General features: G+C 43.9%; 1 protein-coding gene across 1 annotated transcript in view; it reads left to right on the plus strand.

Annotated features, from left to right (window-relative positions):
* Positions 1–14,661, plus strand: part of LOC145412139 (protein unc-13 homolog 4B-like) — a 789,854-nt gene that overhangs the window by 102,932 nt on the left and 672,261 nt on the right. Inside the window, exons 2-3 of the mRNA XM_080282072.1 lie at positions 8,091–8,315; positions 13,694–13,760. Of these exons, the coding sequence (XP_080138198.1) occupies positions 8,091–8,315; positions 13,694–13,760 (292 nt within the window). The remainder of the gene's footprint in view (positions 1–8,090; positions 8,316–13,693; positions 13,761–14,661) is intronic.

A 14,661-nucleotide genomic window follows, 5' to 3' on the forward strand; every position in this document is an offset into this window, starting at 1 on the left:
TGAGAATGAGAGGGCAAAGGAAGGAGTATGTATAGTTGTGAGTAAAAGATGGAGGAGGAGCATAAGACAGTATGGATCAGTTGGATCAAGGATTGTGTGGGTAAAGTTGAAAGTTGGAATACAAATGTGGGTGATTGTGTGTGTGTATGCGCCAACGCAAGATCGTGCTAGAAGAGAGAGAGAAGAGTTCTGGACAAATGTAGAAGTGTGCATGGAAAAGTTTGGAAGGAATGAGAGAGTGTTTTTGATTGGTGATATGAATGGTAAAGTTGGGAATGTGAAGGTGGATGGAATAGTTGGTGAGTGGGGTGTGCCTGCTGAGGTAGATGAGGATGGGAGTGCGTTAGTGGACATTTGTGCTGGGAGGGAGTTGGTGATAGCTAATACCCTCTTCAGGCATAAAATGATCCACAGGTATACATGGCGAGTGATGAGAAGGGTGGGTGGTGAACTGAGTGAAAGGAAGGCAATGATTGATTATGTGTGTGTGGATGAAAGGATGCGAAGATGTATATTGGATGCAAAAGTTTATAGAGGCTGGGGGAGTGGACTTTCTGACCACTACTTGGTGGTGGCCAGAATTAAAGTTCAAGTAAGATGGAGGAATAGAAGAAGGGAAAGACGAGAGGAAGGAGTAGTTGTAAGGAGAGTGGAAAGGTTACAAGAGGATGAGAAAAAGGCAAGAGTATAAGAGAGAAGTGGAGGAACGATTGGGCAAATATGAATTGGAGCAGATGGGGGACGTGGAAGGTGTGTGTAGAATATTTACAGAAGAAATATGTGCAGCATGTGATGTGGTGTGTGGAAGGAAGAGAAGACGGAGGGGGGTGCAAGGAACAGCGTGGTGGACTGAAGAGGTGAAACGGGCTGTGGCACAAAAGAAGAAAGCATACAATGAATGGATGAGAAATAGGGGCGTGGAAGAAGTTGAGAGGTGGAAGAGAGAGTTATATGTAGAAAGAAAGAGAGAGGTGAAAAGATTAGTAAGAGAGAGTAAGAAGAGAGTGGATGAGGAATTTGGAAGGAATTTGAGTGTAAAGTGGAGGGACTGTAAGAAAATGTTCTGGAAAGAGGTGAAAAGAGTAAGACAGGGTGGAAGTGAAGTTAGCAGGGGAGTGAAAGATAGAAATGGTAGATTGCTAGTGGAGAAGGGAGAAAAAGTGAGCAGATGGAGAGAACACTTTAAGGAATTGTTGAACATAGAGGATGGAAGTAATGCAAGTATAAGTGGCTGGGGAATGGCTGGGAGAAGGAGGGAGGTGAGAAGACAGGAAGAAATCAGTAGGATAGAAGTTGTGGAAGCAATGAAGAAAGTTTAATCAGGGAAAGCCCCAGGAATTGATGGAGTGTGTGGTGAAATGCTGAAGCATGGGGGAGAGATAGTAGTAGAATGGATGTGGAAAATGTGCAGATTGGCCTGGGAGGAAGGTAGAGTCCCGGAGGATTGGAAGTCAGGTATAATTATTCCCTTGTACAAAGGAAAAGGGGAAAAAGAAGTGTGTGGCAATCATAGGGGCATTTGTCTTCTTAGTATAATAGGAAAAGTGTATGGTAGGATACTTATTGACAGAGTTAGAGAAAGAACAGAGAAATTAGTTGGAGAAGAACAGGGAGGCTTTAGGAAGGGAAGAGGTTGTGTAGATCAGATATTCATTCTCAGATCTTTAGTGGAAAAGTTTCTAGAGAAGAGAAAGAAGTTGTATGCGGCTTTCATGGATTTGGAGAAAGCATATGACAGGGTGGATAGACTAGGATTGTGGAAAGTGTTAAGAATATATGGAGTAGATGGGAAGTTGTTGAATGCTGTGAAGAGTATGTACGATGGTGCGAAGGCTGCAGTGCGTGTGGATGGTGAACTAAGTGAATTTTTCTCTTTGAAAGTTGGGTTGAAACAGGGATGTGTCATGTCTCCATGGTTGTTCAATCTGTACATGGATGGGGTAATAAAAGAGGTACAAGGTAGGGTAGTGGATGTTGGAGTGGCCCTGGTGAGAGAGGATAGTGTTTGGAAACTCCCTGTACTGTTGTTTGCAGATGATACTGTGTTGTTGAGTGAAGACGAAGGGGAGCTGCAAGGCTTGGTGGATGAGTTTGAGAGAGTGTGTAAGAAACGGAATCTAAAGGTGAATGTAGGGAAGAGTAAAGTGATGGTCTTTGAGAAAGGTGAAGTCAGTGAATGTACAGCGAGGTTGAATGGTGAGGAATTGGAAAATGTGAGTACGTTTAAGTACTTGGGTAGTGTGATGAGTAAGGATGGAGGTTTGGAGGGTGAAGTGCTTGAAAGGGTACAGCAGGGAAGAAAGGTTGCTGGTTCTTTGAAAACAGTGATAAGAAACAGGGAAGTGAACATGGAAGTGAAAAAGTTACTACATGACAGTATTGTGATACCAACTCTAACGTACGGAAGTGAAGCTTGGACGTTGTTGGAAGGACACAAGTCAAGAGTGAGATCCGTGGAAATGAGTTATTTAAGAGGAGCCTGTGGAGTCACATGGAGAGACAGGCTGACGAATGAGGATATAAAGGAGCGTTGTGGTGTTGATGTGGATGTGATAGGAAGCGTTATGAGGAACACACTGAGGTGGTTTGGCCATGTGGAGAGGATGGAGGGTGAAAGACTGACGAAGAGAGTGTATGTGAGTGAGGTGGAGGGGGAAAGATGGAGGGGGAGGCCGAGGATGAGATGGAGAGATGGGGTGGAGAGGTATATGAGAGAGGGGGGTGTGAGTTGGGAGCAGGGGAGTGAAATGGTGGGGGACAGGGGGACTTGGAGGCGATTTGTTTGTGGCCACCCCAAACGGGATTGAGGCGTCTGGCAATAGATAGATAGATAGATAAAGCAAGCACTCATTAATTGGCTCAAGCTCACATACTGCCTTACAAGTATCTCTACTCAGCAATAAGCCTACTCCTTGGTAATGATATCCATCACTCCTACCAGAAACCAACAAAGCAATACCATCTTCCAAATTCATTTTATCAACTCCAAGCAACCTCGTTTTTGTAAGAGCACAAATATCTATATTGTATTCCATGAACACTGAAATAAGTTCTTCCATTTTACCAGCCTGATTGAGAGTTCGAACATTCCAATTTCCTATTCTTAAGGTTCTTTTTGGATGTATAACTTTATTCCTACACTGTGGGATTCTTAGCACCCCCTGCCCACTTAATTGCTGCACGGAACTAAGGGCCATTGCTTCGTAACCAGAGTTCATCAAGATTTCTTAGGCAGAAAAATATTTTACCCTGGAGCCAATGCCAGTGGCTCGCAGGAACCAGACAGTGGAGAGAGGAAATTAACTAAATGAAAGTAAAATGCAGAGGGTTTGGACACACAAAGTACAAGGGAATGAGAGACAGCAAAAAGAATGTAGATAAAAGTGTCCCTTTTAGTTGCCTCTTATGACAAGCGGGAAATACTGGGGTCTATCCCCCCTTCCCCCCTTAGGGGGGAAGGGGGGATAGAATATATATAGATAGATAGATATAATACATATATATAATGTCATGTACAGTATATGTATAAAATACACCATATATCTATCTTTCTGTTTATCTTTCTATATATCCTGTAAAGGATGGCCACCAACATATCGCCTCCATGTCACCTGTCCCCTGCCATTTCATCAGTCTAAACTGTACATCTAACCCTATCCACTCATACGCTGATGACTCCACCCTTCACCTTTCCATTCGGTTCCCGCAACGCCCATCTCAACAGTTACTTCAACAAACAAGGGATGAGGCTATGGCACACCTAATGTCTGACTTGGCTTGTATCGCTGACTGGAGTAAATAATATGGTTGTTTTTAATGCATCTAAGACTCAGTTCTTACACCTATCAACCCGACAAAATCTTCCACAGGTATACCCACTAATGTTTAATAATATTCAGCTTAATCCTGCATCATCCTTGAACCTGCTTGGGGTTTCATTTACTCGGGACTTATCTTGGAAAGATCATATTACATCTCTTGTAAAATCTGCTTCCAAGAGATTGGGTGTGCTAAGCCGACTTCGCTCTTTCTTTACCCCTGCACAATTGTTGACTCTATACAGGGGTTTTATCCTCCCCTGTGTAGAGTACAACTCTCATGTGTGGGGAGGCTCCCCACATACAGCTCTTCTCAATAGGGTGGAGTCAAAGGCTTTTCGTCTCATTAACTCTCCTCCTCTTACTGACTCCCTTCAACCTCTGTCTCTTTGCCGCACTGTTGCATCTTTATCTCTTTTCTGTCGCTACTTTAATGGTCACTGCTCTTCTGAACTGTCTGCTTGCATTCCTCCACCTCTACGACGGGTACGTAGCACCCGTCTAGCAGCAAACTCTCATCCCTTTTCTGTCCAACTCTCTAATGCAAGAGTTAACCGTTACTCCCAGTCTTTCATTTATGCAACAGGTCAACTCTGGAACTGTCTCCCTCTGTCTGTATTTCCTGCTGCCTATGATCTCCATTCCTTCAAACGCAGTGTGTCAGGCATCTCGAAATGATCGGATCTTGAATTTGGCTCTCTATTGTCTTTTGTTTTTCTCTTTGAGGGAACTATGACTGCGGGCTCATGGCCTTTGGTTCCTTCTTCCTCGCATAACAAAAATATATATATATATATATATATATATATATATATATATATATATATATATATATGGGCATACTCCGGTTTAACGATGTAATTGGTTAGGTAAAACCCCATCGTTAGGCGGGGTATCGTATATCGGGTACTTTTAATGTGTATTTCAGTGTGGACCGTTTACCAGCCTTGGGTTTCCCCCCAACCAAGTCCAAAAACCCACCCAGATGAGCCCAAAAACAGGTTTAAAGGCAGCCTGAATGGCCTAACAGCTATCAAGGAAGCTAACCTAAGCCCAGCACCTGTAAATAACTCACTAAAACCAACAAATCAGATCTGAATATCGTCAGATATAAGTCTGGAAAAAAAATCAAGCTTAGTAAACTGTACCCCAAAATGACAATGTTCACCCCACCTATGGCTAAAACACACTAATCGAAGTCTAAAAACAGTTTATAAATTAACCTAAACACACAAATTTTAGTCTAAAATATCATCAAAATCAGTAAGAAAAATCAAAACCCATCGTTAAACCAGGGTTTGGCCATCGTTAAGTGAGGTATGGTGCAATTTCTACCCCCATCGTTAAGCCAGGGTATTGCATCTAGTCATATCGTATATCGAGGTATTACTGTATGTATACATATATATATATATATATATATATATTTATACAGTACCCTCGCGTCCAACACGCGTTAGTCCAGCACGATTCACGTCCAGCACGGAGAGCAAATAATTAGTATTATTTAATACGATTTAATTACTGCAACACGAGTGTGTTAGCATAACACGCACACAGCTCCGAGAAGTGGGCGAAATCCGCAGAGTTCACCTCTAGCACGATCACCCCCGGTCCAACACGGTCATACTGGACATTCCCATGATGATGATAGCCAATGAAAACTTCTGATCAAGTAGCCTTCCCCGCCCGCTATCGTGACGTGATCATGATGCTGCCCAATTAAAAACGCTTCTGCTGTCACATGATGTTTTGTTTAAATTTCTCCCGCCACAGCGCCACTCAGTCGCATAATTTGCATTGGAAGGTGCTTTTTTCTTGCTGCATTTTCTGCCCTTGTTACTGCATTTTACCTTGCTCACGATGCCTAGGAAGCCTTCTGAGAAACCCAAGAAGCATCGGCACCTCCCTCAGGCCACCAAGCTAGAAAGCATCGAGAGGAAGAAGAAAGGGGAGAGGAAAGTTGACATTGCCAAGGCCTACGACATGAATGAAGCCAACGTGAGGACCATAATAAAAAACCAAGACAGGATCCTGGTAGCAGTGAAGGCTTACAGAGTGCTAGGACAGGCAGAAGCAGGACCTTCCATGGCTGTGGACGAAAATAGTGATTCTGAGTATGATTTCGAAGGATTTATGAGGGAGGTTGAGGAGGAGCAGCAGCCATTACCCGCTAGTGACGCCAGCAGCCATCCTCCGGGGACCCAGTAGGACTACCTACAGCCTTGGATACCACCTTCCATTCCCAGCAAGCCCACCAACACTATCCTAAAAGGTTAGTTATCATTCATAGCACAGTACCATTTATTATAATTACAGTAGTACCAATATATGTATAGGTATATGGTAGGTATTTAGGGTGACTTTTCCTAGGGTTGCTGACATAATTCATATTTCCCCATAAGCTCTATTGTTTGTCCAACACGTTTTTGGTCCAACACGTGACCCATGCGTGACAATATTACCGTGTTGGACGCGAGGGTACTGTATGTATATATATATATATATATACATATATATATATATATATATATATATATATATACAGTACCCTCACGTCCAGCACAGTAATATTGTCATGCATGAGTCACGTGTTGGACCAAAAACGTGTTGGACTAACAGTAGAGTTTATGGGGAAAAATGAATTATGTCAGCAACCCTCGGAAAAGTCACCCTAAATACCTACCATATACCTATACATATATTGGTACTATTGTAATTATAATAAATGGTACTGTGCTATGAATGATAACTAACCTTTTAGGATAGTGTTGGTGGGCTTGCTGGGAATGGAAGGTGGTATCCAAGGCTGTAGGTAGTCCTACTGGGTCCCCGGAGGATGGCTGCTGGCGTCACTAGCGGGTAATGGCTGTTGCTCCTCCTCAACCTCCCTCAGAAATCCTTCGAAATCACACTCAGAATCACTATCTTCGTCCACAGCCATGGAAGGTCCTGCTTCTGCCTGTCCTAGCACTGTAATCCTCGGCAAAGTGCATGCTTCTCACACTGTTGCCAGAGCCCCGTCTCGTGACTGTGGAAAGTGATCGCTGTCGCTGACTCGGTAGAGAATAAGGAGAAGCAACTTTGTTTATAAACCGGTACTCACGCCGATGAGAAGGGTTTCAAAACGATTGATATTTATTCTAAAATATTAATATGTATTCAGTGTCAGGCTAAATGTTCAGTGCTGTAGTACGATACATTCTCTGTCGAGTCACCTGGGTTTTGGTCACACTGTTTGGCCGTTGTATCCTCGGCAGGAATCCATCCAGATGAATTCCAAATGCCCATGGTATCGTCGACAATTTTACCACGTTACTGTTCCGATTTACCATCGTATCCTCGGCAAACCTGGTATGAAGTGCCGTGTGATAGCCTTCGGCTGCCAGGATCTTGTCTTAGTTTTTTATTATGATCACGTTGGCTTCATTCATGTCGTAGGCCTTGGCAATGTCAACTTTCCTCTCCCCTTCCTTCTTCCTCTCGATGCTTTCTAGCTTGGTGGCCTGAGGGAGGTGCCGACGCTTCTTGGGTTTCTCAGAAGGCTTCCTAGGCATCGTGAGCAGGGTAAAATGCAGTAACAAGGGCAGAAAATGCAGCAAGAAAAAAGCACCTTCCAATGCAATTATGCGACTGAGCGGTGCTGTGGCGGGAGAAATTTAAACAAAACATCATGTGACAGCAGAAGCGTTTTTAATTGGGCGGCATCACGATCACATCACGATAGCGGGTGGGGAAGGCTACTTGATCAGAAGTTTTCATTGGCTATCATCATCATGGGAATGTCCAGTATGACCGTGTTGGAAAGGGGGTGATCGTGCTAGAGTGAACTCTGCGGATTTCGCCCACTTCTCGGAGCTGTGTGCGTGTTATGCTAACACACTCGTGTTGCAGTAATTAAATCGTATTGAATAATACTAATTAATTGCTCTCCGTGCTGGACCCGAATCGTGCTGGACTAACGCGTGTTGGATGCGAGGGTACTGTATATGTAAATGAGAGAGAGAAAACAGTTAGCAGTGATTCTGTGATTGAATAGATAAGGTAATAGAAGAACCAGATAAAAATATGCAATATGAAGCTTTTAGACATAGAACAGAATAGGTCAGTATGTATCAGAATGAAATTGTGAAAATATTACAAGAGGCATAGATCATTTGCTTACCCTATATTGTACTGTTCTGGAACTGTAGTAAAGTGACTACTTTCCTTGAAAATTCATTAAAAGAATAGGTAAGAATATAGCACATTACAACTGCACTACTCTTCCAGGAGCAACAGCAGCTGGCGGATGTGTACTATTCTGCCTTCCACTTGCATCCTCCATGTGAGAAGCTGGTGCAGGAGGGGTCTACAGGTGGGGCAGTAGCTGAGGATGTAGAAAACTGCACTAGCCCCATTGTCACGAGGGAGGAACTGAGAAAGGAACTGAGAGAGATTTTTGAAGTGGATGATGAAACCATGACAATAATTGAGAATGAGGTGAAAATGAGGGAGGTAAGGGTCTAGCCTAACACGGTAATATAGCACCTTGTATAATACTGGTTGCCAGGTACAATACCATCTTCATGAATCAGCCACTAGGTACTTAACCCTGGAGTACTGAACATGGGTATACTCTACAGTAATCCCTCCACTATCCGATGTAATAGAGCCAAAGGCATGTCCGGAAAGTGGTCCCGTCCAGATAGTGGGCTCCAGCCTCCTGGACTTGTACTTATGGACCCTAACTCAGAAAAACACCTATACAACTCCCTCTGGACATGCAAAGCACCTATTTAAGACCCAAATCACACCAATAAGGGACATAAAAGACTGAAATAAATGCAAAAGAACCATAAATTGAGGTTTTAGAGGTGAGTTTATACAATATTAAACATTCTGGGTACTTACAGTCGGCGCAATGGAAGTCTGGACCCTCTATTTTGCACCATATATTTGGTAGGGTCCAAGAAATATTGTAAGAAAATTCCTGTAGTCAGTGGGGTTTTTTTCTGGTGGCTTCCAGCACCTTTACAGGCTTAACACCACATGCTGTGAGTTTATGAGCTCAGTGCCTGGCTGACTTTGGATGGAAAAGCACGTCAGACTTTCTTGTCCTGTTAATTTCAAAGCTCTCGTTTTCACACCCTCCTCTGCCTTAATGAATCAATGGAGATGAGTCCCAAGCCACTAACTGATGTAGAAAAAGCCCGAATTTCAACTATGAGAGAGGAAAATGTAAAAATTAAGGAGAGGCTTCAGTGCAGCAGTACGGCTGGGGATCTTGAAGTCTTTCTGAAGTTGATGCTGTATGGTTCTTTCAAACACATCTTTCAGCAATTCTGGGTACATATCTTTCAGTTGTCTAGCAGTCAAATGTGGGTCTTTTATCACAGATTGCATCAGTAACCTGTCTGTAGTTGGTGATGTCTTCCTTTTAGGTCTTAGCCTGTCTTTATGTTGGGGAATTGTGTTTTTTGGCAGATGGCGGGCAGCAGCGAGGAGTGCCATAACGGTAGATTTTCCTCGCCCAGTTCAAATACAAATATCCTTAATTTTTACATTTTCCTCTCTCATAGTTAAAATTCGGTCTTTTTCTACATCAGTGGCTTGGGACCCATCTCCAATGATTCACTAAGGCAAAGGAGGGTGTGAAAACGAGAGCTTTAAAATTAACAAGGGCCAGGCAGGACAAGAAAATATGACGTGCTTTCCCATCCAAAGTCAGGCAAGCACTGAGCTCATAAACTCACAGCATGTGGTGTTAAGCATGTAAAGTTGCTAGAAGCCACCAGAAAAAAAAATCCGCCGACTACAGGAATTTTCCTACAATATTTCTTGGACCCTACCAAATATATGGTGCGAATTAGAGGGTCTAGACTTCCATTGCGCCGACTGTACAACAAGTCTGTGGCTCCTGGGCTGGTAGTTATGGACCCTAACTTAGCCCAACTCAGAAAAACACCTCCCTACTGCACATACATAGCACCTAAGACCCTATTCACACCAATAAGGGACATAAAAGAGTGAAATGAGGTGTTAGAGGTAAGTACAGTATGGAAAATACAGTACAATGTGAAACATTCTGGGTAATTACAGGAAGTCCCTGGCCATCTCGATGAATAACACGCCTCCTCTCAGACTCTGACAGTAAGGAGTTCCTGAAGCACTTGCAGTACACTGTACATGAAGTCTTGCACTGAACTTAGTCATTTGCACTCAGAATTCCATTCTCTTAACACTCTGCACTCTTGTCTTACTTGCGCTCCATTGTACCATAATGAAATAAGTGTTGCACTCTGCACTTAAAGTCTTTGCACTCATAAATCCATTTTCTAAACATAACACACTCTAGTTAATTAACGCTACATTGAAAGTCTATTAAATCTTTGTCTTTTCATTCAGAATTCTAATTTCTTAACACTATGCACTGTTTTTTTTCCACTGCACAACACTGTAAATTCCCGTGGGGTCTAGTGGAGAAGTTCTAGGCATTTAATCACTGTCAGAGTCTGAGAGTAGCTGTTGCAGGTGACCTAGGGGTGTGTCGCTGGGTCGTGGTGATGGAGTACTCACTGCAGACGACTCTGAAGAGAGGCGCAAACTCACGTTGAGTGGTGACTCCACCGTCCCTGATGTGCTGGGCTGTGGCTCGGAGGATGAGGGCCTGTCTTGGGGAGGCAATGGAGTGGAGCCAGGACTGGGCACAGCGGGGGTCACAGGTCTGAAAAAGCTGTCAATGGTTAATTGACGCAAGGAATGACGATTTTGACGATTAATGATGCGCTGCCTGAAAGTGCGCACTTCCTCCACAAGTCCCAAGGGCCCCATCTCCCTGTCGCAGTCTGGGTGCTCCAGGTAGTCCAGAACGAACTCTAGGTGTTCTCGGAGTGCGCTCAGCTTGGGGATGGCTGGAGTAGTGTTACGCTGAGAGGAGTCCGCATCATCGTCGCCGTCCTCGTCGGAATCTTCAAGCTGGGTACCGACACCTGCAACTGAAGATGCGATCTCGATATCAGACATGGTCTGATACCCAGGATCGCTCTTGTCGTCATCCAACCACTCACGCACTTCGTCCACATCAACATCGTCCCCATGCACACGTAGATGTGCATGGAAGTCATCCACGTCAAAACCTAGGAAATCGTGCTCCACATTCGTTCCAAGAAGCAGACGAGACCAACCATTTTCCAGTGTCTTGACAGGGACTTCCTTCCATGCACTGGCCCAGTTGTATATGGCAGACTTGATGTTGTAGTGGCGAAGGTTTTCCAAAGTCCGCTGGCCTCACGTGTCCCGTCCCTCCCTGCGCTCGTCTTCGTCCTCAAGAACAACCATCACCTCGTCCTGGAACTTCCTTCAGTACAGCCTCTTCGTTGCCACGATCACAACCCTTGGTCCATTGGCTGGATGAGAGCAGTAGTATTAGGTGGCAGAAACATGCACCTAATGCGGCCATTCTCAGCCACCAAGTCCTTGTCGCACGGGTGAGCAGGTGCATTGTCAAGGAGAAGGAGGGCCTTTACCTGATCGCATGGGATTCCCAGTTTCTCCGTCTGGCAATGGATGACCACCTTGATGAAATGGCGGTGGAACCAGTCTTTGAAGATCTGGGCAGTGAACCATGCCTTCAAGGAATGGTACCAGACGACAGGAAGGACATCCATCACCCCACGAAGACACCGAGGCTGCTTTGCACGGCCAACAATAACGGGCTTAAGCTGGTGCATACCATTAGCATTGGCACAACACAAAGCAGATATCCGTTGCTTGGAGAGCTTGTGGCCAGGTACATGCTTCTCCGTCTCCTCCGCTAGAGTGTTCGTTGGCAAAGAGCGATAGAATAAACCAGTTTCGTCAGCGTTGTAGACTTGACCGAGAGTGAGGCCCTCCCTGTCGATCAAGCACTTCACCTTGTGCCAAAACTCCTCAACTCCATCCTTGTTGGTGTCCAAAGCTTCGCCATGAGACTTGCGGTTGGTAAGGCCATGTCATAACTTGAACACAAAGAGCCAACCCTCGGATGCCTTGAAGTCTAGGGTGTCGTGAAGCCTTGCGAGCTTCTCAGCAGCAGCCTGCAGCTCCGTGCCACGCACCAGCACACCAGCAGCACGTTGCTGTCGATACCAAATCAGTGTGGAGCGGTCAACTTCTGCATACTTGGGAGTAAACATCATCTTCCTCTCCAGGTTATGTTTGCTTTTCGACGAGAAGTCAGCCGTGTGCTGCATGAGTTTGTCTCGGGATCTCTTGATATCAAAACAAAGTAGATCAGGCCAGGTTGAATTCACGAAGGATTCTTGAGGAAGACCATCCCGCATCCACCTTGTCCAATATCTCCCTCTTCTTCTCCAGAGTCAAAATCACTCTCTTCCTCTTCTCAGTCAGCGGGGCCATCATCACACACACTAATAAGAGGCACGAGAGCAGCAGGAGAGCCTGCAGCAGGTAAGGCATCACCACAAAAGTGAGCACGTGGGCGGCCATGACGACGAGTGTGCATTCACAACGAGAGATGGGCAGTATGTGAGGAGGATGCATGGGCGCTGGATGGCGTCGGAACGACGCACCAAAACACAGCTGGCCCACGTCGCGCGCACCAAGTTCAAATTACGGGCGGGAAAAAGTCGGATTTTTTTCTAATTTTTTGCAGTTTTTGGCCCATTTTGGGAATATTGGATCCCGGGACCAAAATATCCGGTAAGTGGGGATGTCTGGAAAGTGGGCATCCAGATAGTATGGGGATTACTGTAATATACCTGAGTGCCATGACGTTTTGCACATTATGTGGTGTTACTGTGGAGGCAGGCAGCTGGTATTATTAGTAGCTTCTGTCTGTCCCGAGCCCTGACAGATGTAGGTCATGTCACTCCACTCTGCACCCTGGAATTTTCTGTAATCATGTGATATACCCAAGTTCAGTGTTCTGGCCACCTCTCTTCCCAGCAGTTTGCACATGGACTTGGTACTGGTGACCCCCTGTGAGCAGGGGCAGCACATATACCTGGGAAGGGTTTGGGAAAGTTTGGTTGAAATTGATGGTGCTTTTTTTTTTTTTTTTTTTTTTTTTTTTTTAAAAAAAATTCTCTAATGTGTTTGATTTTTTTTATTTTTCAAGATTTTTTTTTTTTTTCTAAATACAGTATGTACCTTATCTGTATGAATTAAGAGTTAATATTTGGCTTAGTAAAAGTAAGGTGCATTAACGTTAGTGTGTAATTGTTAAATTAAATAAATATGCATATTTACTATTTTTTTCCTGTTTGCCAGTGTCGGGTATAATATTCCCATGTTTGGTGATTGTTAAAAGAAAAAAAAAATGTTTAGTACTCTAGGGTTATGCTGTTCTATGCTGTAAACTCGAAATTTCATGATCCAGATTATAAAATATCACAGTATCAACATTACAAACTGTATTGCATGCCTCCAAGGCCACTTGTCATTCAGCAGTATCTGCAAGAATGCAAAGTATGCCTTTGGAAATGAGGCAACCCACTATCCACTCACTCAATGTAGTGCTACCTTGAGGTGGCTCAGCAATGAATGACATTGGATGGTAAACATTATTCGGTGTTTGGTGGTATAGTTGGTTAAGGTGCTACAGCCAGGTGTGGCCCATTAAGGTTTAAATTTGAGTTGTGGTTGGAGCTTATTGCTCACATGATGCCACATAGGTGAGAAACCAGTAACCTTTACCTTAAATGTCGAAACTAAACTGCCTAGACCAGGACCTATACATTCGTCATGAAACAGTGTAGGATTGGCTAATCCCACTGAATGATAGAATGTCCTTAAAACTGTCTCTAAATTAACCATATTAATTGATGCAGTGCTATTTTCAGCTGCAGGAATTAATCTAATGATCTAAAGTCAGTGTTTTACTTTATCCCCAGCCACCCCACACGACCCTCCATGTGAAAGTACATGAAGCTAAGGATTTAAAACCTAAGACTCCCAAAGGTAGGTGTCAGATTTTTTGTAGTTTTTGAAGCTTTTGTGTTTTATTGTTCATTGGGACCCTGATTCCTTCTTCCATTTCTAAGGTTACTCTGTTCTTCCCAGTTACTGTAGCTTTACCAGATCTGCAAGAGTAATGAGGAGAGCACTGATTGTGTGCAAGTCAAGGGAGTGAACTGTTAAACTAGTTGTACATCAGAAGTCACTCTTTCCAAATACAGCAAAACTCTCATACATTTTCTGCCCTTAAATTCATGTCATGTAATTGCCTTTATTATATCCATTGTAGTAGAGCATTTTGAATGAGTCATTGCATTTCTTGCAGCTTACTTACCCCTTGACACCAAAGTCCTCTTTGGTAGAGAATATCTCACTGTGAGAGGCACACAGTTCTTTGTGGCAGCCATTGCTAACATATAAAACCCCTATCATTTTATGACAGAGCCACAGACCGCAAGTAGGCACATAGAGCAGTCACCACACAGACATTACTAGACACTCTTGAACAACATCACATCTCCAGGCATTCCAATAATATCAGTGAAGAAACACACAATCACGTGCGGGGCTACCTGCTCCGTTTTGTGCTGCTTGGAATCACAGGTGACTTATGCCTCACTTGTATTATGGCCCACACAACATAACACATAATGCATAATGGAGCACTGCACAACACATGCAGGACTCTTGTTTGGCGAGCCACAGCTCGCAAATGCGAGTATTTTTTCCCTTCAGTGAACAAATTTTACATGCAAGTTACCTTTTGGCGAGGAGAAAATACATCCACTTCAAAACCCAGTAAACTACAAAATAAGTAAATCTCACTTAAATGAACAAAAAAGCACGTAGTGATCGATTATTAAGTATTGTCGTCATTGTGAATGTTTAAAAATAGACCGACGAA

Source organism: Coenobita brevimanus, chromosome 92 (genome assembly GCF_032717465.1).
Source record: "Coenobita brevimanus isolate Jiangsu-jjx chromosome 92, ASM3271746v2, whole genome shotgun sequence".
NCBI classification, from domain to species: domain Eukaryota; kingdom Metazoa; phylum Arthropoda; class Malacostraca; order Decapoda; family Coenobitidae; genus Coenobita; species Coenobita brevimanus.